The sequence below is a fragment of the Poromitra crassiceps genome, assembly GCF_964638095.1.
Source record: "Poromitra crassiceps genome assembly, chromosome: 19".
Classification (NCBI taxonomy): Eukaryota; Metazoa; Chordata; class Actinopteri; order Beryciformes; family Melamphaidae; genus Poromitra; species Poromitra crassiceps.
In genome coordinates, this window is record NC_139646.1 from 4,296,386 (window position 1) to 4,323,448 (window position 27,063).

At 43.0% G+C, this 27,063-nt stretch overlaps 1 protein-coding gene across 1 annotated transcript; it reads left to right on the forward strand.

Annotated features, from left to right (window-relative positions):
- Positions 1-6,564: 6,564 nt before the first annotated feature.
- Positions 6,565-26,563, forward strand: LOC310793492 (adhesion G-protein coupled receptor G7-like). Its single transcript, XM_083655294.1, has 12 exons — positions 6,565-6,657; positions 6,865-7,008; positions 7,665-7,741; positions 8,605-8,753; positions 15,144-15,334; positions 15,994-16,146; positions 17,949-18,061; positions 19,068-19,414; positions 22,421-22,502; positions 22,851-23,009; positions 24,826-24,991; positions 25,936-26,563. The coding sequence occupies exons 2-12, from the start codon at positions 6,892-6,894 to the stop codon at positions 26,164-26,166; spliced, it is 1,785 nt and encodes a 594-aa protein (XP_083511420.1). The 5' UTR covers positions 6,565-6,657; positions 6,865-6,891; the 3' UTR covers positions 26,167-26,563.
- The last annotated feature ends 500 nt before the right edge of the window (positions 26,564-27,063 follow it).

Sequence of the window (27,063 nt, forward strand, 5' to 3'; positions counted from 1 at the left end):
TACACATGACTGATGATGTCTCTCTCTTGTGCAACCTCTTGCTACGCTCTTCCCTTATTCCTCTGACAGACATCATCGAGTGCTGGAACACGAGCGAGCAACAGTGACATTCTGGGGCACCGCAAAGGCGTTGGAAGCACGGTGCGGTGGGCGGCGCTGCAGCACCCCCTGGTGGCAAGAGATGTAAAAAAAAAAAAAAAAAAAAAAAAAACATTTTTTTTTTTTTTTTTTTTTTTTTTTTACAGTGCACCTGAACGCAACATGCAAAATACCCGCTGAATAAGTGTCCAAATGTTCATGTAATTCTGGCCAATACTCCACTTCTGTTATAACATTTCAGTCTGGAAGATATAATCTTTATGACTACCTTAAAAGGCTAAATGAATAGCTTAGAAAATGAATAGCACCGGGGGCCCATGGTACTATTAATCCGGCCATGGATATATCGGAGGAATAGCAGGTAGGCTATCACTGTCCCTGAGTCCTGAGGGTAAATTGAGTAATGCTGCAGAGAAGAGGAGAAGACACTGAATAATGACATCACAACAGTATAATCCTAATGTTAATTTAAAATTTAATATTCCTCTAAATATGGCTAAAAGTCCAAAAAGGGTGGGAGAGAGAATGAAGATTCCAACACAGCAGTGGGAGCAAGTGGTGACATGGAGGTGAGTGAGAAAAGGTGACTGAATAATGACACAACAGTCTAATCTTAATATTAATATTCCTCTAATCTGGCGACAAAGTGGCCAAATTTTTTGTCAGCCGTCCCCCCCAATGTTGAATCGGTGGCAGCACCCCCTACCTAAAAGTACTTCCAACGCCCCTGCCGAGGCCTACTGTATTTTATTCATATACATGTATCGTGCAGCATGAGGTCACCATGAAAGATACTCTATTTTGCAGGAAGCAAAAGTAACAGGAGCTCATTTCATGGGGTCTTTAAAGCTATCATCAGTAGACAAATCATGTGAACATCAAAAACACTTTTCTCAGAGTGGTTCGAAGGCCAAAGTTTCAGTCATCATTAGAAGTTTCAATCCATCATTCCTCGCTCTGCTTTCCTCAGAGTCCAGTAGAGTACGTTTCAGAACAGCCATTAATTATGGGTCTGTCTCTCCCTCTCCCTCTATATCAGACATAGATGAATGTACAGTAAGGAAGCTGAAGCGAAAAATGAAAACATTTGTGGAATGAACGGGACTTGTGAAAACCTTGATGGGAGCTACTCGTGCAATTGTCCATCTGGATACACTACTTCCCAGCGAGCATTTTTCGGTTGAAAAGACGTTTAAAAAACGTTTAGGGTCAACGTTGAAAAAACGTGCAAGGAAGGTTTGAAAGTGAAAGTTTTTTCACCCACTATTTGCAGACGTTTATTGAACGTTCAGATTTAGACCATATTTCACCAGGATCTTAAATTAAAAATTCAGCAGCACACACAGGATTCGAACCCCGTTTTCCCACGTGCGCTCTACGGCCTGAGCTATAGATTTTCATATACTATACAGAGAGCCGGGCACATATATACTCTATCTCGCACACAATGTAGACTACACAATTGTCAATGATCGGGAGGACAAGTTATTTTATGTGATGTGTACGAGACTATTATGTAACAGACTAAAATTATGTTGTGTGTGTGTGTGCATCTATAGTCTGTATAGTCTATAAAAAGTATATAAAAAAGTATATAAAGTCTATAAAGAGTCCAAGTTAAGTCCCTGTGTGTGTGGGCTGATCTGCTCCGGATGATGCGATATCTCTTGCCGGAGGGCAGGAGGGTGAACAGACTGTTGAAGGGGTGGGTGGGGTCTTTGGCAATGTTCAGGGCTTTGGATATGCAGCGTTTGTGTGCTGTCTCCTGGATGGTTGGGAGAGAGGTCCCAATGATTCTCTCCGCCGACCTCACCACCCTCTGCAGAGACTTCAGGTCCATGGCGTTGCTGTTTCCATACCAGAGGGAAACGCAGTTTCGCAGTTTAAACAAACATTACACAGATATCTAATGCAACTTCAGCACCACAGACAGGGAAGGCTCCATACCACCAAAGACAAAGTTCAAAAACTGTAGCAAGAAGTCACTTCAAGTGAGATGATGTGACAGTGGGAGCTGCAGAAGGTGAAAGCAGCAGCACATTGAGACAATGGGCTGAACCTGGAGTTTAGTCCAGACCAGCCCACCACCATCAGCCGGACACCAGCCATCCTGGTTGATTATTTCACAACACAATCGGTCAGCTCCATGGCTCAGACTAAACTGTGCCCGGCTTGCCCATTGGGTGGGTCTTTAAGCACTGTGATTGGCTCGAAGGTCCGAACACTGTCAGCCGGCAAATTCGTGTAAAAACTAACCAACTCAGTTGTTCAAGCCACCAAATGTTTACTGCTGTGTAATTTATTTTTTCAGACCGTCATCAGATAGCACGGCCAACTGAATATATTGCAATGCATAGGCTATCCGTTATTATGGTTGTTATGCATAACAAACCGCACGTCAGTTTCAAAGTGAAAACCTTTCAAGAAGCATAAACTCATTGTGACGTTCTTCACTCTTTTAAGTTGTGAAACCGATCTCTCACCCTTAGTCTACAGTTAGTGACAGGGTGAGAGATCTCTCATCCACAGTTAACAGGCAGGCCAAGAAAAGCCTGACTGTGGTGAACATGTCAGACTTGGGGAAGTCGTTTTCAGCCTAGCTTTTCTTAGCAGTTCCTCTGGTGAACATGTTTTCTCTCATCACACAAAATGCTTGAACTGGATACATTCAAATGTGATGGAGGGGGGTGGGGGGGGCACCTACACACCAAACACCATTCTTTCTCATTATGCATAATATTCGTTTAGTATTGAAGATTAATTTCGGCTACGGAGTAGGCCTAATATATAAAGAAAATATGACAAAGCTTATAAAGAATTGAATTTGAATGACTGGTGACCCCCCAACAATGCAAATTGGCTGGTGCCCCCGGGCACTCGCTCGATCCGATATATGGATAAACCTGGCCCAGAGTCGGGGGGGCCCTATCTTGGTACAGTCTGCTGTCCAGGTGAGTTTTGCACCCCCGCCCGGCAGCAGCTAAACGCATCCCCACCTCACTGGAGTATATTGTAATAATGATTGTACAACAATAATAATAATAATGTAATGATATACAGAAACATAACTGTTTAAAAATGATATAATTGTTTAGGTAGAGGTGACCTCCCTGTTTTTAAAGGGCCCATATTTTGCTAATATAATGTAATATTATTTTATTGTTGGCCTCCAGTAGAGTAACTTATTGCATCATTCATAGTTGAAAAAACTCAGTTTATCTTGTACTGGCTCTCACTACCCCCTTCAGTTCAGCCTCTGTATGAAACGCTCTGTTTAGGTCCTGTCCTTGAACCCCCACCCTCCGGAAAATACTCAAGGAGGGCAGCGCGAGGAGTTTTTGTGTTTGGCCGCGGCACGTGATGCCCTGCTCGGCCAGCCGCCGAAGGAAATGTCCCGGCACAGCCGGGGCCTAGCGGAGCTGTAGATAGCTAGGGGGATGTTGATATATCAATTGATAGCCTTGCTTGTTACGCCCAAGTCACGTTTGTTATCGATGGTCAAATTCGTTTTGACAATCCCTTGCTCGTTTATATAATTGTTTTACAGCTCCCCGCCCTGCCCGGGAGCTTCACACTCAAGCCACAACACAACAGCTAATGGCCACAACACAACAGCTAATGTAGCTAGTTAGCTAACTTCCCAAATGTTTGTGACTATAGTGTGCCTCTCCTAGCAAAGGCTACACGGACCAAACCAAAATGAGGACTTGGAGAAGTCAGCAAGTTGGACTAACGTTACAAGTTCTGAAAATGTGTGCCTTCGTCATTCATCGGTTGTTCATGTCTATGAAAGGCAGCTGTGCTGCTAGGCTAATAGCAAGTGCTAACGTTACCCAGCCGGTGGTAAGTAACGTTAGCGCTTCCTAGTTGCTAGGTACAACCAATGCTGGAATGAGACACATATTTTCAGCACTTACCACTTCAGTCCTACATCCTGGCTCACTTCCAAGTCGTCTCCTTGTTTTGTGTGAAAGTGAAAGGCAGATACGGCCGAGACGAGTGGAAATTAGCAGCGCTACTGTCGGTCGGCAGTGTACTGGAGAAATGTCAACACAGGGAAGGGTGGGGGCTAGAGGGCATGCGCGCGCTGCGCGCCGGTGGCGGCAACGCTTTATTGCCAGGGTAACAAGTCCTACCTGACGTCACCAAAATTATGGTTCTCGCACAAAATCGCCATAAATCCATGTCATCTCGTCTACGAGAGTTCATAGGCGCGAGGGGGGGTTCATGGGGGTAACATTAAAACACTTTCACATGTTTATTTGAAGCTTAGCCCATGTTTAATATGACCATCCAAGATTGTAACAACATATATATGATACAAAATTAAGAAATGCATAATATGGCCCCTTTAAGTTAAAACAGACCCAAAATATGGTTGGATGCAATTACTCGCGGGGAAGCATAAGTCGTCACAACAACGGGCGCAAACGCAGATTGGGCGTGTCAACTCATTTATGCATGGCGCAGATGGGATTTGGGCGGCGTTAACCACCAAAGTTATTCACAGGTGTGGCCTGGCAATGCCTGGGCGTTACATCAATTAAACCAGATTCTCGTCTTGCAGTCCCTGTAATACAGTTTGCGTGAGGCATGCTGTAATTCTCGCCATGCGTAATTTGGATAGGTGTAAGCCTATTGACTGTATATATTATCCCTCTCTCATAACGACACCATCACTATACCTCTGTGTTTTGATGCAGTTTGGGTTATTTTGTTGACTGGGGTGGGACAATACAAATGTGTTTGCAGCGGGTAAACGGCGCAGACAAGGCCATGTTTCAATGAGGCAGCGCTCTCCTAAACAGCTGCCAGGTTCTGCAGCGAAAGTTCAACTATAATGAACTTTGACCCAAATATGCTGACATCTTCGAGGTGCGTCCAATGGCATTCTGGAATTTACAAGAGCTAGGTTGTGTTGATAGGAGAGGGGGGAGTGTCGTCGTGGTAACAGCGACCTCCGTAATTACATGTAGGCTAACTAGGAGGGAAGTAACGTTGCTTTAGAATACAGCGCGTGCCCCTGTAGTTACCCTGTATAATAGGCACCCGATAGTTACGGAATAACTACAGTATAGGTTCTCCTAAATTGAAATTACATTTAAATTATTATTTCTCACAGGTCATACGTACCCTGTAACAACAGAATACTGTAGGTAAAAAATAGCTATGGTATTATAACAGAATAGGTACCCGGTAGTTACAAAAATAGGTACGTATAAGTTCTTTATAAGTCCCCATTTATTACCCCCTCATTCCATAAATTCAGATGTTGTTACCCTACTTACCTTGTAAATTCAGATTTTGTTACCCTACTTACCCTGTAAATTCAGATTTTGTTACCCTACTTACCCTGTAAATTCAGATTTTGTTACCCTACTTACCCTGTAAGTTCAGATTTTGTTACCCTGTACTTACCCTGTAAATTCAGATTTTGTTACCCTACTTACCATGTAAATTCAGATTTTGTTACCCTACTTACCCTGTAAATTCAGATTTTGTTACCCTACTTACCCTGTAAATTCAGATTTTGTTACCCTACTTACCCTGTAAGTTCAGATTTTGTTACCCTGTACTTACCCTGTAAGTAATCTAAAGCATTTCCAAAAGTTGCATAGTGTACCTTTAATCTTTTAATTAAACATGCCTTTTTCTCTTAGAAAATTTCTGCCAAGCAAAAGAAATCAACGGATTCAACTTCCCACTCACCCCTATCGGCTTGTTTGGATATGCTGAGGAAGTTTGTCCTAAAGGAACAAATAGTGGCAAGTTTATCTCAACCATGACACTGTAGGCTATAGCTACTATCCATCTACTGTATATACAGAAGATCTACCATCTATTTACCTACCTACCCACCTACCCACTTATCTATCTAGAAACAGGTAAAGTGACTGGAGCACACAAAATCACTGGCAAACAAAATTTAATACGGTGCAAAAACGAACGTTTCGACGCGAGCAGCGGCTTCTTCGAGTCAGACCCTCTAGAGTTAGAGTCTAACCCTAACCCTCTGACTCTGAAGAAGACGCTGCTCACATCAAAACTTTAGTCTTTGCACCTTATTAAGTTTTGTTTGTTTGTTTCTAGTATTCTGTCCTCCTCTGAGAGCACCGACCTCCCTTTGTGGACGGGCTGTAGCGCAAGAGATTCCTTCCACTTATCTATCTATCTATCTATCTATCTATCTATCTATCTATCTATCTATCTATCTATCTATCTATTTATCTATCTATCTATCTGTCTGTCTATCTGTCTATCTATCTGTCTATCCACTTATCCATTCATTCACCTGTTAATCTACCTATAATCTATCTATCCATAAATAGTTTTACTTTTCAGATCTTCTCTGCTGAAATGATGATTTGTTTAGAATATCAGGTTCTTTTACCCATATTGATGATTCATTGGCATGTCTTTGTGTCCAACACGTCACCTTCCTGTCTAGCTGGCACACCGAAGGCCTCAGCAAGATGTTCAAACCAGAGAGGATTACAGAGTTTCGATGAGCTACAAGTTCTCCAGTGTGACCTGACGCTCAGGAACATACAACAAGCTGTGAGAACACAGGCTCTCCTCCCTTAAAACCTCAAATACCATCTTGCTTAACCTGTACTGTTAATGGCCATCTACTGGCAAAAGCAAATATCTTTTTTAGGTTTTAAGGAAAATGTGATTTTAAGATTCAATATGAGAATACATCACTTGTTAAGAAGGGTAATTTTTGCACATCTCTAAATAAAACAAATATCGTTCATCTCTCAGCTTACCAGCCCAGCTGCTGATTTAGAGATGTTAGCGGCCAGCACTCAAATCCTGACCTCCAGACCTGATAAACTGATGGCAGAAGACGTCATCGCTGCAGTCGAGATCGCCAACACACTCCTCCTGTCTCCTAACGCCACACAGGTATGAAACACCTCTTCCACCACTGCATCAAACAAGGGGCAGACCCCTGCACATTATTAGGGGTTCAAGAGCGGCTAACTCCTACCCTGAAAACTCCTACTGCTAGCCTGACATCGCCAGACCAATTTCGCAAATGCAAATCCATCTGCCAGAGCAAATAAAGATTGAGCTTGCAGATTCGTCAGGTTCCCAGGCTACCATGGTGATGGAACCCTAATGTATTTGTTAGGATTATTTTTCTCCACTAAAAGTATGTGTACCTCAGAAACCATGAGCCCCAGAGGAACCACATTCGGCAGGTGGGTTCCTATGGCCCCCCACTACTCAGGTAAGGCCAGACCCCCATGCAATGTCGACCCGATGGTGGCGCTATTGCAACATATCATGTAACACCATCTGCTGGGGAAACAGATTTATTTAACTTTGCCTGCATCTATTGCGCAATTTGGATTTGACTTGTGTTACAAGACCAAGCTTCCTAAAGGATAACACTTTTACAGCCTGAATTCTCAATTTCAGAGATGCCGACTTGATCAAGTAATAGTTTTTTAAGCTGATATTGGTTTGGAAATGAACTCTTCAACTGTATTTTTATGAGACTACAGTTCTTTCTATCTGTTCTGATCTATCCTCCTATGCTAATGGTTGTGTTACAGAGAGTTAGGGTGGCAGCAATAGCTACAGTCAGCCAGTTGCTGGATTCCAGTGTACCGCCTGTGCTTGAAAATCACAGGTACGAGTTGAGCTAGGCTAGGGTTTAAAATGATGTTGAACTTTGGTAGTATCTTGGTTTGCGTAACTTTATCCGTGATAAAACCATAGAGATAAATAATATGGATGCAGTATATCCCATAAAATTTCTTCTCCTTGGCGGAGTTCAAACGTTGGCCGTCACCATCTTGATTTTTCATCAGCAGAGTGGGAGGGAATGGGTTGAGTCCTTTCGCACCTCACGTGAGATGAGAGTTTCCCCAGAGCCGCAGCTCCGCCTGCTGTCACTGGACAGGCGATCTGTCAATCACCCCCTTTTCTATCATCTATTTTACTCCAAACAGGCGAGTTATATAAAGAATGACCCCCCTAAAGATGTTAAGAAAAGGTGAAATTAGCTATATAGACCAAAACCATGTTTTGCCCCTCACTGGAAAGATGTTTAATCCTTTTACAAAGTCAGGCATTTTAACATGGGGGGAATGCCTACTGCCCCCGATTCCTAGTGGCCATTCGAGGAACTACAGCTTTTCAATTCACTTCTGCGTCATCAGAGGAAAGGGGGTGGGCTTGCCCACTAGATAAAACGTTAGGGTTGTGCAACAACCCAGGTTTTACGAGTGATAACGAGGGTTCTCACCTTATGCTAAAAGCTGCTCAGAGCAGCGTCAATCTGAATGGCAGGTGATTGGCGCTCCACCCATGACTTGTCACTATATAAGATAGGCCAAAGTTCAACACCACTTTAAATTTCAGGCCTGTGCAGACATTTAGTAGGCAATAATTCAAACATTACATGTTGTAATTTTGTGATAAAGACCACGCCATGTCTGTGTGCGCCTGTATTATGTGTCTTATGCATGTGTCCACTATTCCCGCGCCCAGCCTCACAGTGACGCTGGAGCAGCTCTCTGTGAAGCAAAGTGTGGATCTGAACACATCTCAGTCTCAGGTGGTCCAGCCCAACCTGGTCATCCAGTCGGCCCAAATCCCTGCTGAAAACACACAGGGAGTCCAGTTCACTTTGTTCAAAGGTGAGCTAACTGTCCTATAGCAGCCAATCACATCACACTTAAGTCTCTCAAAATGGAAAAGAATGTGCATGCTCCATCAATTTCCCTGTTTATAAATATGTGGGGTTAGGTGTTACACCCAGGGGAGTAGTGGTAAATACAGGAGGGGAAACTATCCAAGGTGAGTAGTTTACCCACCTTGTTTCCCCTCATTGATTGATACAGTTGATCTCAAAATGCTGTAGGTGAGTAAAGTCTTTGCCTCATTTCAAAGAGGTGGGTAAACCGTGTTTTCTTGCATTGACCCTCCACTACGCCCCTTACACCTGGACCCTTCTTGAAGTAACGCTTCCCGAACTAACCTTCTTACACTTCAAAATCAACAAATGTTACTTATTCCTTTTGAAAGTCTTAGGTGAAGAAGCCTGTGATGCAGTTAGTTTAACTACTGTACTGTTGACAAAATGTACTATTGTAAGTGCTTTGGACAAAAGCGTCAGCTAAATGATGTAATGCAGTAATAATCAACTTGCAGCCCGGGGGCCAGATGCGGCCCGTGATAGGGTGCAGAGTGGCCCCCCGGCCATTTTCTAATTCACAATGAAAACTGTGATGATTCGCGAGCGACCTCTGACCTATGACCCCTCCCCTGAGAGTTAGAATAGCGTCATCGGAGCACTCATAAATCACGGAGGTGAGAAATCGTGATAACCAGCGGATCTCTACCTAATAGAGGCTATCCCATATGACTAGAAATACCCAGAGCAAAGGCATGCATGTAAGTTCCCCGATGAGTAACAACATGTTAATCCTTTGTATACCTCCAAGTCTTAATCTAGGACCTCTATCCCCTCCTCCCCGAGCATCGGGTGGGCAGTCTACCGATACAGGTGGCCTGACGGCACTTTTTCCCTCCAGGGTGAAAGAATTGACTAACCTATATAGTAGAATCACCCAGTAGGCTACATATTTTGCGAATGAGCTGAAGCCCGAGATCATTCTGTCCTTTCTACATGCATGGAGGAGGCTAGCTGAACCCAAAATCATGCCTCTTAACCCTACCTTATAGGATTTGTGGACCCTTCTCAAAAATGTTTTGAAGAAGAAAAATAAATAAATAAAAATCCTGGGGTTTTATAGGTTTTATATAAGTTTACACTTTTCCTTATTAAGCATACAAATCATTGTCCAGTACATTTTGTCCAACACACATGACATCATTGTCCAATATACATTACCTTATTTTTCAACATGGTGTTCATTATACATTCCCTATTTAAGCATCACTCTTGGCTTAAATGACATTTCATTGTTTTCCTATCTATTTGCTATTTCCCTGTGATTGCTGATTAATAAGAACCTGTCTGTCTATTTTGTAATTCACCCTACCATTCAGTTTCACCTCGTTTGATAGCGAGTCTTTTCAGAATCAGAATCAGAATCAGAAAGACTTTAATGATCCCCGGGGGGAAATTGGGACAAGTTACAGTAGCTCGCTCACAGAACACACATAGCATAAAATAAAAAAAAAATAAACCGTAGTCAATGCAATATTAAGCAAATAAGCAGAAAAACACAACATAGCATAAATAACTAGTAAATGCGATAGAAGCAAAAAGCAAAAAATAAGTAGAATGTCTAAGTAGCAAAATACAAATACGTAGAGTAAGTATAGTATACATTGCGTGTCAATTAATTCAATTCAATTCAAAAAACTTTATTAGTCCCGCAAGGGGCAATTTAAGGCATGAATACTGCAAACAAGCTGTACTTTGTACACATCCAAAAACAATACAAAAAACAAGACAATAAATACAATAAATGGCACTGATAAAGCAAGATCCCTGATTACAATGTATCCAACACCACAAAGGAATATAGGTGTCAGATCAATACAAATTAAATTCAGTCAATACAATCCAAGTGCATATTAGACTTGTTCAAGGGTTCAAATCAAAAGGTCAAGGTACAGACTTAGTCTAGATAAACTGACCATTTCTTGTACTGTGGCTGTTCACCAGTCGAATGGCCTCTGGAACAAAACCAAACTTCCTTCTGTTTGTTTTGCAGGCAGGCTGTCTAAAGCGCTTTCCTGATGGCATTAAGTCAAAACAGACATGAAGGACATGAAGGACATTATCATTATTGCACCTGACATATTGCACATGACATATTGCACCTATTGCACGTGATTTATATTGTCGGCTTGCCCTATACGTTACATGTGGCTCAGCCAGGCACAGTTAACCTATCGGCTGGCTCAGTCTCAGGGAGACTGAGCGTCTCCGAGGTGCTCTTTTAAGAGAGGCATTAAATAGACCAATGGCCACAGACAGGAATGATTTCCTGTGCCTCTCCGTATTGCATCTAGGTGGAAACAGTCTCTCACTGAACGTACTCCTGTGTTTGACTAGCACGTCGTGGAGTGGGTGCGAGTCATTGTTCATGATGGAGCGTAGCCTGGACAACGTTCTCTTCTCTGACACCGCAGTCAGAGAGCCCAGGTCCAGCCCCACAATGTCCCTGGCCTTACGGATCAGTTTGTTGAGTCTGTTGGCATCCGCTGCCTTCAGCCTGCTGCCCCAGCACACAATAGCATGGCACTAGCCACTACCGACTCGTAGAACATCCTCAGCATGGTTCGGCAGACGTTGAAGGACCTCAGCCATCTCAGAAAGTAGAGACGGCTTTGCCCCTTCTTGTAGAGTGCATCAGAGTTCTTAGCCCAGTCTAGTTTATTGTCAATGTACACTCCAAGGTACTTGTAATCCTCCACTATGTCAACACTGACCCCGTGGATTGAGACAGGGGTCACCGGAGCCTTGACCCTCCTCAGGTCCACCACCAGCTCCTTTGTCTTTGACACGTTGAGCTGCAGGTGGTTCAGCTCACACCATGTGACAAAGTTGGCCACCACATCCCGATACTCGTCATCGTCACCATCTTTGATACATCCCACTATCGCAGAGTCATCAGAGAACTTCTGAAGGTGGCAAGACTCTGTCTGGTAGGTGAAGTCCATAGTGTAGATGGTGAAGAAGAAGGGAGAGACCGTCCCCTGTGGTGCTCCCGTATTGCTGACCACTCTGTCTGACACACAGTTCTTCAGGCGCACATACTGTGGTCTGCCAGACAGGTAGTCCACAATCCAGGCCACCAGGGGGGCATCCACTCGCATCGCTGTCAGCTTCTCACCCAGTAGAGCCGGCCTGATGGTGTTGAAAGCACTGGAGAAGTCAAAGAACATGACTCTCACAGTGCTGGCCGGGTTGTCAAGGTGGGCGTAGGCGCGGTTGGTAAGGTAGATGACCGCATCCTCCACTCCCAGTCGGGGCTGGTAGGCGAACTGGAGGGGGTCAAGGGATGGTTTGACCATAGGCCTGAGCTGCTCCAGGACGAGTTTCTCCAGGGTCTTCATGATGTGGGACGTCAAAGCTACCGGCCTGTAGTCATTGGAGCCACTGGGTCTTGGCTTTTTCGTTTTCGTTTTCTCCCTAACTTAGGCTATTATCCCTGCGATAGATAAATCAGAGCCTGTCTGCGTCTTCACATTCCCTGGTGGAGCCGAGACAATTCCATCTAAGTGACGGTTCTCCCGTCTGGCTCCCTGCCTGGGCAGGAGAGCAAAATAGCTGTGAGGTCCGCTCCTTTTATCTGGTTCTCATCGAGGGTTTTGCTGGGTCACGGAGACCTAACCTCTAATTGGAAGCAACACTGTCTATCTGCATGATATCATCCCTGCCCATCTATGATGATTCAGCCATCATGTTTGTGTGTGCGCTGATGTGCGCAGTTCAATTCTAATCAGCCCATGATATCACACTACTCCTCACCCTAGCCCATCTTTAAACATTTCACATGTAATATACAGCCAAGATTACATTTACCACACTTTAAAAGCAGCATTAAACTCAGTTAGTCATCGATTGTCACATCTTCACAACCCTCAGTCAGTACATTATGCTTTTTCAACTTTCCATGTTTCATCATGCTACTGAAAAATCCTTCATTTGTCAACATACTGCATTTCAATTATATAATTCAATCCATGCTCCTAATATAACATTGTGACTTCAGTGCACACAGAATATATATAGAAAAACTTAGGTGAATAGCATTTTAATTGACTAGGAGTCTCCTCTCCTCCAGTCAGCCTTGCCCCCTCTGCTGCAGGTGGTGGAGCAAAAGTTCATCCAAAGCTCAGCTTTCCCAACAAAACTAACGTTAAATAAAGTTTGACTGGGGTCCTGCTAAATTGTCAAATATCGCCACCTACTCGCCGCCCAGGCACTTGTATGTACTTAACTAACTTACCCTAACAAACTATCCTTAAAAGCCATTTAACTATCCTGTGTGCTTGAAATTGTCAGACTACCCGGCTGATTTATGTTTTACGGTATTAATAGACAGATATTTATAAATACCTTCCAAAATAGGCTATATATCATGATTTATTTGGAGAAACCAAGGACTTCTATGGAAAATCTAACATCCAGCCCCCATATAGCCAGAATGGAATAATCCTGGTTTCATAACCACACGATTCGACTGTGAGATTGGCCGTCGAATCAGGCTCCTTAGAATAAAGTGTTGAATCATCGACTATTCGGGGTCACCCCTAGTAATGTAATATAAATAAAGGTTATGGTAATAATAATACTAATTCTGATTCCCAATGTTTAGGATCTACTTGCAGTTTCGTGGCAGACCGAATTCAGCTCAACACCAATACTTCAGAAATTGTGGTGGAAACTGGGTCCGTAGCCGACGTCCTGGTATACATACGATTCCCCCCCGGTGAGTTTTCCCTCTATTTTCAAGTCGAAAAAGTCACAACTTTCTCATCCACATTGCACAAACCATCCTCACACTGCAAAAAATACATTTCAGACTTTAACAAGGGTAAATTCAGTTCAGGACCACGTGCATCATGTAGCAATGAGGCGACCTCATGCAACTCAAGCCCATTCGAGGAAACTACATCTTTCAACAGCCCAAGTTTGGCAGGTTTAAAGATGTTTTTGATATCTTCAAAGCTTGAGAAACGAGAGAGATCTTCACTGTCAAGAAACAAGCAGCACAGCTCTAACGTTAGACAGAAACAAGCAGCACACATCTCTAATGTTAGACAGAAACAAGCATCACAGCTCTAATGTTAGACAGAAACAAGCAGCACACAGCTCTAATGTTAGACAGAAACAAGCAGCACAGCTCTAATGTTAGACAGAAACCAGCAGCACACAGCTCTAACATTAGACAGAAACAAGCAGCACACAGCTCTAACATTAGACAGAAACCAGCAGCACACAGCTCTAACATTAGACAGAAACCAGCAGCACACAGCTCTAACGTTAGACAGAAACCAGCAGCACACAGCTCTAACGTTAGACAGAAACCAGCAGCACACATCTCTAATGTTAGACAGAAACAAGCAGCATACAGCTCTAACGTTAGACAGAAACAAGCAGCACACAGCTCTAATGTTAGACAGAAACCAGCAGCACACAGCTCTAATGTTAGACAGAAACCAGCAGCACACAGCTCTAACGTTAGACAGAAACCAGCAGCACACATCTCTAATGTTAGACAGAAACCAGCAGCACACAGCTCTAATGTTAGACAGAAACCAGCAGCACACAGCTCTAACGTTAGACAGAAACCAGCAGCACACAGCTCTAACGTTAGACAGAAACCAGCAGCACAGAGCTCTAACGTTAGACAGAAACAAGCAGCACACAGCTCTAACGTTAGACAGAAACCAGCAGCACACAGCTCTAACGTTAGACAGGATGAAAACGCAAACAACACCCACAGTGGTGTTGTTTGCGTTTAATCCCCCGATGCAAGAATTAATAAATACTCCGGGGTTACGGCAGCCAATCAGCGTTAAGCAGCAAGCGACTGTTGGCAGTGAAATTTCGCTCGAGTTGGGATATTTCATCTCGGGCGACGAGCAAATTTTCGCTCTGTCTCTGTCGCTCAGACGCCCATCGATTTTTCTCCCGGGCGAATATACGCTCAATCGCTCCTTTGCATTGACTTTGTATGTAAACTCGATGCCAGCGAAAAACTTTAATAGGTCGGTGTGAATGAACCTTCAGTCAAAGTGTTGTGAAACTTTGTACACATGTGTACTGTATCTGATCATGAACAATTTGGGCTCTAGCATAACTTCCACATTAAAAAAAATAATGGTGTCCACCATTTGGTAATTGTTTTGTTTTGAAAACCTTCAAACATCATTCAGAATGACACCAAATGCAGCTCAGGAATCTGCTTGCAATATTATGACAACCACCACCACTACAGCTACAACATCAACTATCACTACTATTACTTACTACTACAAATACTACTGTACTAATAATCATTTACCTTTCTTTCTCTCTGTCTGATTTCTTGCATCTGAAGATGCTGTGGCTGGACAGCGAAAGCCATCAAACATCTCCGTGGGTTTTGTTCTCTACCAGAACGATGGTTTCTTCAGGTCCCGGCTCTACAGGAGACAGAAGTCCACCTCCATCAGGGTCCTGTCGGCCAGTGTCAAAGGTCACGACCGTGCTGTGGTGCCACAACATGTGGAAATGCTGTTCACACCCACAGTAAGATAACTAAGCTGTCAGCACATTTACATCATGACAATTTGTATATTTTACATCATTTTACATTTGTACATCATCTGAGCCTTACCAACGTTTACGGCCTTGACCTGGTCTGTACACTGCTCGTTCATATAACTTGCCGTCAGGTTTAGCGTGATGTATGGGCAGATACCATCACAGTAGTGTTTTCAAATTCATAAATGTGAAATACCTGTACTGTACGTTATTAGCATTACACAAATTTGAAGAGGGATGGTGGGATCTTATGGAGGCAAACAATTTGATAGTGGCAAAGACAGCGTGGAGTTTACTAGTACCATGAAGTTTTCATTGAAAGTTGTATCAGTGAGTTTCATCTCAAATGTCTGAGCCATGGTATCCTTGACTTGATCTTGGGGCGGCTTTAGCTCAGGAGGTAGAGCGGGTCGGCCAATGATGCAAGGGTTGGCGGTTCGATCCCCGCTCCCTCCCAGCTGCTGTCGCTGTGTCCTTGGGCAAGACACTTAACCCTCCTTGCTCCCGATGGTGTGTAGGCACCCTGCGTGGCAGCCTGCCGCCATCGGTGTATGAATGGGTGAATGTAGACTATCTACTGATTGTAAAGCGCTTATGTTGCAGAACTCGACAACATTTATTTATTGTTGTTGTTGATGTTTTAGATCAACACCAATGCAAAGCTGTATGACTACGCCTGTGTGTTCTGGGACTACAGCCTGGGTGACTGGAGCACTCATGGCTGCACCAAGGGCAACGCAGTGGGTGGAGTTCCACGATGTTTCTGTAACCACACCACTAACTTCGCTGCACTCATGGTAAAGTGCTGTGGCTCTATTGTGGCAATGTCTTTCAAAATGAGGTTAAAATGTTTTTGTTTTTGTTTTCTTTTTTCTTTAAAAAAAACCCTGTTACAGATAGGACAACCATAAACTGAGAAATATGATTTTGTTTTAATATTGGAATGCTGGTAACGGGGAAAAAAGTGAAGTCCGTCTGAAACAAAAATAAATGTGTTCTGAGTTTGTCACTCCACAGAAACGTGTTATTAACACATTCACTGCCAACAGTTTTTTTTTACTGTAGGTAGCTTCTGCCAAGGGTTTTTTTGAGGATTCTGGCTCATCTTTCAAGAGCCGAGGATTATTTTCTGCTAGGAATTTGTGAACACAAAATATCTCAAAAGAACTAATAGAATGTGTGCTTTCTCTGTCTAAAAGAGTTAGTTTGTAGAGTTAGTAGTTATGTAGGCATTAGCAGTTGAATACAGCATGGTTTCAGCATCTGAAAAGGAAAGTTGAGATAAATGCCTTTTTGTGAAATTCGATAGAACAGTCACTTTAACCATTTATTTTTGGCATCAGTAACACATCAGACATCTAAACGTTCTGAACAGTAATTTCCTCCATAACACCACCCCCACCCCCCTCTCCTTCAAACTCCTCCCTCCATGTGTGTTCTCCTCCTCCCTCCGTGGCTCTGCAGCGGGCGTGTCACAAGTGAGTTTCTGCTGTCTGTGCTGCCTGGCTGCTGGCGGCCGCTCTTTGGGCGAGTCTGGATGGGGCTCGTTCGTTTTCGGTTGTGAGCTCAGCTGGAATGAAGCTGCGTGCGATTCTGGGCTTTCTGCCGGTGTTTCAAAGTGTGTTCCACCCGTAATCTATTATGCAAATTTGCAATCCCCCACCGCCAGCTCCCAGCGCGAAAGCGAAAGCGTTTTCGCCAATCCATTTTCATGAGAATGGCTTCCTCACGCTGCTGTCTTTGCTTGGCTTTCTCTCGTCTGGAGAGCACTGTCGCCACTTAGTGGGTCGGTAAAATAGGTTAAACACATTCAATAGCTCCCATATTTTTCTAGGAGATGTAAAAGGGTTTGATCCATGTCCCACCGTCAATTTTTTTTTTTTTTTTTTTGACGAGATATCTCGTCCACGGCAGTCAAGCGTTGGTTTCTGCTTGACGAGATATCTCGTCCACGGCAGTGAACGTGTTAACCACCCAGCCAAATTTGAACTATTAAAAATGTCGGCAAGTTGTCGAAGGTGCAGTGTCGAGGTGCGGACATGTCTGCCCTGCACATCTTACAAGCACCGCTCCCAATAAGGAAGCGGTCAGGGAAATGGAGGTTCACTGCACCCCCCAAAGTAAAGTCCCACCTCAACGAGATTCCAGTCTTCATCCCTTCCTCAAACATTTCGCCTCTCGGCCTCTCTTCTCAAACACCTTTCAAATGGTGACTCTTTGGAATCTGGAACCTGGGACTTTTTCTCCTTCTTCCTCCACTCATCCATGACCACAATCATTCTTCTCTCCTCTCCTCCTCCATTCTTCTGGTGGAGGAGATCGTCTCCGTCCTGCCGTATTAGTGACCCTCTCATCTCCAGCCCTCCATCTCCCCGATCGCTTCCTTATCGGAAGCCGTTACCATTAAGGTTTGCAGGACAGCAGAAGATGTGGACTAAGCATTACCTGACTGACTGACTGACTGACTGACTGTCTGCCTGCCTGCCTGACCTGAATTTAGCTTGTGATGAAAAATAGGATTTTGACAAATACAAAAGAAACATTAATGTGTAGAGAAATCACTGTTTGATTCTGTCCTCTGGGTTTGTTTCTCCAACAGATATTCAGGGAGAATTACAAATATGCAGAAGCCCTGAGCTATATCTCCATCATTGGACTATCTTTCTCTATCATTGGCTTGACAATAACAATCATTCACCGCATTACGGAAAGGTAAGACAGGACACACCTTCTTTTCCTCCACATGCACAAATGTGATTAGATTGTGTCACTGCCTGCCTGGTGTTGCACAACGCTGGATCTGCACAAAATGGCCCTCATTTCTCAAACAAGTGTAGAAACCAGAGCAGATCTGAAGGCAGAAATCATCTTACGACATGGTTCCCGTGTGATTGTATGAACCAACCAGTGTTATGCCAAACTCTGCATGTTTTTAGTGGGAAGGTTCATGTTGAGGCGAGCATGGGGAGAGCATGCAAACTCCACACACAAAGGCCCTTTTCAAGCGATAGCCCACCTGGGCACTATAGACACTGACAGCATGGCGAGACATACCCCCATGGGTGAAGTTTGCGTTGGTTCCTATGGTTGGTTCAGGGGGTGCACAGAACCCCCTAGTGGCCATAGCCAAAAATGAATGTTTTAAATATCCAATTTATAACACAAAAGTTATATTTTATTGTAATGCCTTGCTCTAGATAAAGGGTAGAATAACTGTGTGACTGTGATTATTTTCAATGTTTATTATAAAACATAATATTATGCTGGTCTATCTATGAGCCATATCTGAGCGGCATAATCTTGATGTAAACAACAGATAAAACGTGTGCGTAATGACGTCTCTATGCCGTGGAGAGTGTGTGTGTTCGCACTTCATACCTTCACCAGTCTCCTTCCCTCCCTCTGACGTGTCATTCTGTGTGTTTAAATTGTGTTTTCTGAATTCCTATGGAATGATGGTATTTATTGAAGTTATAGGCTATCTGTCGTGAGAATGAGCCACCGTGACACCTTTTTTGCCATTTTGGACATTTTGGGTGTGTAGTAGACAGCAGCGTTCCTGACAAAATGGAGCTACGTAAAGCTCACTACAGTAAAGCAAGTTACAAAATGTTCAAGACATAAAGACAATCTTTATGATGCTAAATGATAGCTAAATAAGAGCCAGGTTCAAAGTAAACAGAAATAGCCTTTAAGGATTGCTTTTCATCTTCTTTAGTTTTCAAGGAAAAGCTCGAAACCAGAACTCCACTATTGTGCTGGTGAGTATCTGCATCAGTCTGCTGGCCTTCAGCATCATCTTCCTCTCTGGAGTCAACAACCCAAATGAAGCCAGCAGCACCCAGGTGGAAGCCACCAACACCCAGACCACCATCCCTGATTCAGACGTCCATGTTGAGCCAGATGAGGGACCCTGCACGGCAGTGACGGCTCTTCTCCACTTCTTCCTGCTGGCGACCTTTGTGTGGAACGCTGTGTTCGGCACGCAGTTGATGCTTCTCATCCACAAAATACGCCGGAGTCTTCCACCTGCCTTCACCCCCCTCAGCATTACGATTGGATGGGGTAAGAGATTCAACATTCAAATATTTGAAAGGATTGAAGTTTAAGCGCACAGTGGTACCGCAGAAAACAATCAATTTGTGTGTTTTTCTTTTGATAATAATGTGTTTCTGTGTGAAATGAATGCTTTTAATTTTTGCATTCTCAACAGAGATGCATTAATGCATAAAAAACTGATTGTTGTAGAGATACAATCAAGTACTGGTAGTTTATTCCTCAACCTCAGGAGCCACAATGGCAGATCATTATTCCGTTTTCAAACTAGAACGACATCCGTCTGTCCAGACTTGTGCAGAAATTCCGTCAAGGCGTTACTGAGATATGGCATTACCGAGCTTGAAAATGGCGTTTGTGAGGTCACAGTGACCTTGACCTTTGACCACCAAAATGTAATCAGTTCATCCTCGAGTCCAAGTGGACTTTTGAGCCAAATGAACCAAAATTCCATCAAGGCATTCCTGAGATATCGCGTTAACGAGCAAGAAAATGCATATTTGTGAGGTCACAGTGACCTTGAAGTGACCTTGAGATATATCGCATTAATGAGCATAAAATTAGAGGTCGTGAGGTCACAGTGACCTTGAACTTTGACCTTTGACCACCAAAATCTAATCAGTTCCTCCTTGAGTAGAAGTGGAAGTTTGAGGCAAATTTGAAGAAATTCCATCAAGGTGTTCCTGAGATATCGCGATAACGAACATCAGACTTTTATGGTTTCGGACAACTTTTATGGTTTCGACATCCCAAAACCATAATGCCTCCGGCCTGGCTATCGCCGGCGGAGGCATAAAAACTATAACTATAAACTATAACTCTTTCTTCTTCAGCACAATTAATTACATTTTATTGTTTTGTCATATCAACTAGTGTACAAATAAACTGAAACTGAAACAAGAATGTTGGCAATTCCCCTTGTTTCAAGTAACTGTTATACTGTATATAAAAGCTGCATTGAAAAGTGAATACTGTGAAGGTAAGTAAGTAAATAATTTAGTAAGTAAGTAAGTAAATAATTTATTTCAGTCAGTTTGTCAATTTCACATAAATGCATTACAGTAATAATGTGCGTTTACATATAGGAGACCGAAAAGGTGTAGGCTGAAGCCGCAGCTTATGAATGCCTACCCTTTTTTACATTTCATTACATCAAAAATCAAAAACAAAAAATAAGATAGTTGCAAGAATCAGTTGACAGCGAGAAGGAAAGTTTTCAATAGAGCTTAGAAGCCCTAATGATAGCTTTTAAGTACTTGATTGTACTAGGGTTTTGTATTTGTTAAAGGGATAGTTTGGTTTGTTTGAAGTGGGGTCCTATCAGCTAGTGAGATACACTAACTTAATTAGGTACAGTGTTCAGGAGTGAGTGCGCATTGTGGAACGAGACCGCGCACTCAGCGCAGCAGCCAAACCAGCCTTTTCTCTGTAAGTACGGGGGGTCAACAACTAAAATGTAATTTAGCCACCTAAAACACCTAAAATAACGCCCACCTAAACAAATCGACATCCGTGTACATGCACGCTCTATTTTGACCATTTTCAGCGCTTTACTTTTCCGCAAAACAGCAGTTTCATTCGGCACTGCTTTTTCTCCCAACCGTACAACTACTGTATTCCTCCGCTAAAAGCCAGCACAGAGCACAGAGCCGCGGTTTACAAAACAGGAAGGCTTAGAAGAGAGATAAAACACTGACTTACTTTAGAGACAACAAGTCACCTGGCCTCTCTGGTCTGGGATGTTTTCCACAATTTATCCTGGGAATGGTGAAAAAGGTCTGCAGCCAGGGCACCCAGGCATTTAAACAGGAGGCGCATCTCTCTGCCTGTTCACTTCACTCTCTGCAAAAGTTCCTCTTCTGTATTCTCTCTGGTTCATAATTATATCCTCTTGTCACCAAGGTGAATGGCATATCATCCTCGCTATCAAAATCACTCATATTTTCGTCCGTGTATTCTATTTGTTGTGTCTTCAAACCGGGAGAAATAAAATAGCCTACCCCCAAATAACTGCGGAGTAATCCAGTGCTGCGGCTGTGTGCTGGCTTTTAGCGGAGGAATACGGTAGTTGTACGGTTGGGAGAAAAAGCAGTGCCGAATGAAACTGCTGTTTTGCGGAAAAGTAAAGCGCTGAAAATTGTCAAAATAGAGCGTGCATGTACACGGATATCGATTTGTTTAGGTGGGCGTTGTTTTAGGTGGGTAAATTACGTTTTTTTGTTTAGTTGTTGACCCCCAGGACTTAGAGAGAAAAAGCTGGTGATGCTGCTGCTCTGGGTGCCGGATCTCGTTCGACGCTGCGCTCCGCTTCAAGAACACTGTACCTAATTAAGTTAGTGTATCTGACTAGCTGATAGGACCCCACTTCAAACAAACCGAACTATCCCTTTAAGTACTCTTAGTTTAAACATTTTTTTGAATTTACATATAGAATTGCACAATTTTAACTCATCGCAGAGACTATTCCATAGTTGTACACCTTTGACAGAGATGCATCTACTTTTAAAGTTTGTTCTTACTCTCATTTGTTTGAACATGCAGGTTCCCCTTAGTTCGTACCGGCTGACTCGGGGTGAAAACAATTTCTGAATGCAGTTGGGAAGACGGTTATTATGTGCCTTGTAAAGTATAATGGAGGTTCTGAGCTCAACTAAATCTTCAAATTTAAGGGTATTTCATTTAATAAAGAGTGGGTTTGTTGGGTCGCAGTATTTGGAATGGTTGACAAGGTGAGCAAGACTCATGGGGTTGTTTCTTGGTTTATTGCTTCCCTTGACAGAATACAGAGCATACAGTAGTACAATGTAACACGCATGAAAACAAACTGATACTTTATAGCTTGTTTATTTAAAAAGTAGCTTGTTGAAGCTTCACACACTTTGGTGTTCACGTGTGTGAAACATGCTCCAACTTCAAGTTGCTTATTTTATTTAGAGAATATAAGAATTGTTTTTTTTATATATTTAATTCAAGCCACATGTAACTTTGTTTGATTTCCTTGCTGTGTTATTTTAGGAGTACCAGCCCTTATCGTGGCGATCACACTAGGAGCTACCTACAGGGTCGACGCGCCTTTGGGATACAGACAAGAGGAATTGTGGGTCAATGACAGTATTTTATTGCCTCTCTGCACTCGTCTCTTCTGTTCTAACAAATAGCTTCTTACCTTTGGACACATCAAGCATTGCCAAAAAGGGCCTTAAAAGTGCTAAAAGTGCAAATGTTTGCCTTTATTATAGATGTTGGTATGTTTTTCCTTTTCACTTTGTGATTTTAAAGATCACGTGATGTCCAGATATTTCCAGCAGCTACAGTGGAGTTTGATATGAGAAAAATGTTTCAGGATTTAAAACATCAGCTGTAAATGTTGGTGTCGCTCACTCAGAATCATAGAACTCTTACTAATTGTACAGTATTATCACTATTTTATTTCTGTACCCTCAAGTTGCTGGCTTGCAGCTCTGGACAGCGACGGGCGGTTTGACTTTAGGAAACCAATGTTTTGGGGGTTCGTTCTTCCAGTTGGCCTGGTCCTCATCTACAATGCTGTACTCTTGTGTTTCTTTGCAATAAAGACATGCAGAACAAATCCCAACCTAAACAGGTAATGTTGGAGCTTAAAGTTTAACTGCAACTTTTGTACTCCTGCAACCATTTTTAATTTTTTAAAAATGGTTGGATTTTATTTTGATCTTACACACTCTTGCGCACTTATTGCTACTCTGCACTAGTGTGCCATTGGTGAAGCCTTTGCGTGCCAAAGGTGTGTGCCGTAGTTTGCAGAGATACTGCTATACTGCTACACAAGGAGGGCCACTGTTTTTCCCTTGGCCAACCCAACATTATGCATGCGTGTGTTCCAATGAGCTGAAGACTGACTGTATTTAGACCTAAGCCTATTAAACTGGAAAAGATCATACAGTCCAGTTAGACACAAGGTTATGCACACAATCTTAGACAGCAAATCAAGTGTTTATAGTCAGAAGTTACACAAAAGATTAAAAAAAATGTGCTGTATCAGACAAATTAATCGCATAGCCTACAGGCACTTACTATATTAATTGCGAAATGTCTGTCTGTCCATCCGTTCGTTTGAGCACATTTATCTTCCTAGCCATGGCTCCAATCGCCTCCAAAATTTGCCAAAACACTTTTCAGGGGTCTGGAATGAATCTGGTGCAAAAGGAGAAGAAAATCTGCTCACAGAGGGTCTTCTTCTTGCTGGTGTTTTATGGCAGCTGGCAACCGCCACATTACCTCACCGCCTCCCTCTGGATTCATCCACCCACTGTCTCCATCCTGCCCTTCTGGTCCTCTTAGGTCTCTTCTTCTTCTTCTTCCTCCTCTTCTTCCCATCGTCTTACGGCGAGAGCATCCAGCTTATCGGAGCATTAACGCCACATTCTGCTCCCAGTATGGATCAGACAATCAACTTACAATCTAAACCCCTAACACACACTCGCACAACCACACACACACACACACACACACACACACACACACACACACACACACACCTAAACTACCTCACGCCCTACTAAACACCCCTGCCTTCACAACTCTCCGCTCACAGAGCGTGTAGCGGTATTTTGTTTTTAGGCCTTCACACTCACAGAGCCATTGTGACTTCATCAGCATCCCTTCTCTGCTTCCCACTGATGATGTCACCGCATCAGTGATGATGTCATCAGTGATGTCACTCAAGCAAGTTCGCTGCTGAGTTTCACCTGTCTGATTATGATGATGATGATGATGATGATGATGATGATTATTATTGACAGCGCTAACAACCAGTTTTGCTCCACAACAGCAATTCGTAAACGTGCTCATATCGCCACCTACTGGCAACACAAACAATGGTTTATTTTGAGTACCGTTCGTCCGATTGACTTCAAACTGCTGGGGTGCTGCTGGGGACCCCAGAATGTGCAGTGACAAATTTTGTGCAATTCGACCAATCAGAACATGGCTTTCATGTGTCTCGAGAAACGTTTGTCTGATCGACTTCAAACATGCTGTGTGCACTGCTGGGGACTGGAGAAAGTGCATTTTCGACTTTCATGCAATTCGTCCAATTGGGGGGAAGCGCTGCAGGGGGAGGATGGGTGATGTGGGAAGGGAAGGGGCACTGCACTAGTTATATTAATGTGTCACAAATTTGGTTACAAGTAAATATACTTGAGTGTCATCAGCATAGATATAATCAATGCTGTCTTCTGATGATATAAGCTAGAGGGAACATAAATATTAAAAAGGAAGGCCACAGTAAGTAACTGTCGCTAGTAGTCATGTAGTCATAGTTTTAGTATTTTTCATTCAGTATTCAGCCATCATACAGTATCAACCTTTACATGTATTTATCTGCAATGTTTGACTCCAGAGAATAACGTCCAATCACCTATACTCTTTCTGTTGTGCAGTACAAAGCAGACGTCTTTGGGGAAGAAGTTCCTCCATAGTTTTTCAGTGGCTGTGTTACTGGGCCTTTCCTGGATACTGGGCTACATGGTGCTCAGTACCAGCCAAGAGCAGGGAGTGGTCCACCTCATCTTAAGCATTGTCTTCTGCCTCTGTACCACCACACAGGTAGGTTACAAGAACACAGCCACTTTGTGGTACAAAGTTACTTACCTCGCATTGGCTTCTGGTTAGTTTTAGAATTGATTTTAAGATTTGATTGATTACTTATAAAACGCTAAATGGCCTTGCGATATTCTGGAAATATCACAATTCTTAAAAGAAAAATCTATGGCTGTAGCGGGCTCAGTTTTAAAGCCAGAGTGAAGTTTCTGGTATGAAGACCTAAGGTATCACTTGGTGCCAACCATGTCATGCTAGGAAGGTGGCAACAAGTTAAGCGAAATTTTGGCGAGGTCAGAAAAACAAACATTTTCAAAGGGGTCCTCTTTTTCACAGAATAGAGAAAAAGCCAGCACTCCAAATGTCCCTTCACAGGTTTTAATAGTTCCTCAAACCGGGCAGCAGCAACGAATGTTTCAGCCAAAGGCCTTCCTCAGGCCTTCCTCAGGCCTTCCTCAGGCCTTCCTCAGGCCTTCCTCAGGCCTTCCTCAGGCCTTCCTCAGCGTTGTGCTGAGTCAGGCACCTGTGAAAGGACATTTGGAGTGCTGGATTTTTCTCTATTCTGTGAAAAAGAGGACCCCTTTGAAAATGTTTGTTTTTCTGATAGCCTTTTTTTTTTTTTACTTAATTTTTATTTGGTTTACATTAACAACAATACATTGTATTCCTTCGATTACAGTTGTTTGCTTTTTCCCTTTCCTTTTCCAGCAGTGTGCTTATTGTACACATTATCATTGTATGCTATTTCATGGTTAAAATCAGCTAATTTTATTTCATGGTAGAAAAAGGGAAGTGGTCCCTGGGAAATTTGGTTTGGTACATACCGCCCCCTTCTGGCAGCAGTGTCAGGTTAGCATAGTGGTATGGTCTGAAAAGTTTGGGAACCCCTGAACGACAGCAATAATAAAATAAGAGTGGGTCTAACCAATTTCTTCCCGCTCACTCTCCAGGGTTTTCAGATATTCATCTTCTTCACAGCAAGATCACCGACCTTCAGGAAAGCCTTCTGCAAGCTCATCAGGCATAACTCTTCTGCCAGCACCCAGAGCAAAGAAAGCAAAGAACAGGGAACGCAAAGCACTGGCATTAACTTAAGTCAAATCAACTCTCAACTAGAAGTGGACTCAGCGAGACCGCATTTAGCTGTGAGCAGGCCACCCAAATCACCCAATATGACATAGAACACCACCCTATGTGAAACATCTATGTCATATTGGGGCTATATATATCCCTTGTAGATTTAACGTGATTTAGATGAGTGACAGTGTAACGCGGTTCTACTGTCATGTCCTACTGTGATGTCAGCTCCAATAAATTGGCTCTACTTCACATTTTAGTTTTACAATAAAAACACATTTCTGCAATGACTTTACATAATGTAGGCTATATTTATGTGCATCATCCTACCTCTGCAGCAGGGGAGAGAAAACGATATCTTTCTGGACAAACTTTCACCAATCTAATTAATCTCATCATATAGGGATAGGCTATATTTTTCTAGCTGATGCGTTTAGAACATTCTTTTCACTTTGATCTTGCTATAGTGTAGGGTATTTACATGCTTGCAGTATTTAAACTGCAGTTAGATTGGTTTGATAAGCATAATAATATGGAATAATAGCTTATATATGGAGACAGACAGACGGGATGAAGGGAGGGGGGGGGGGGAGCAGAGCGCTTGGCTTGTCTGGTTTTACTGGATTTCTCGTGGAATTGGAGCTGAAAAGTGAAGCATGTGCTTCGTTTACTGCACTTACCCAATGACCAGACAGTGCATAATTTTACGCTTAAAAGGCGTGGTTGTAATGCTTTAGGCTGCATGTAGCACCAACACCAAGATATCGAGTGGGCTGGTCCACGCCCACTGATCAGCGCTGCCGGGCGCTCAGCGCAGTTTAAAGGCTGATGCAACGATAGGGGCCATAATGTTTAAACTCAAACATATGAATCGATGGAAAACCAATATTTTGGAAGCATTTATATGATCATGGCGTTTGTTTCATGTGTCTAGCAAATGAAGATGATGAGAAATTGAGAAATTTAAGTTTAAGCTTCCTATGAGGAATCATAAACATCAC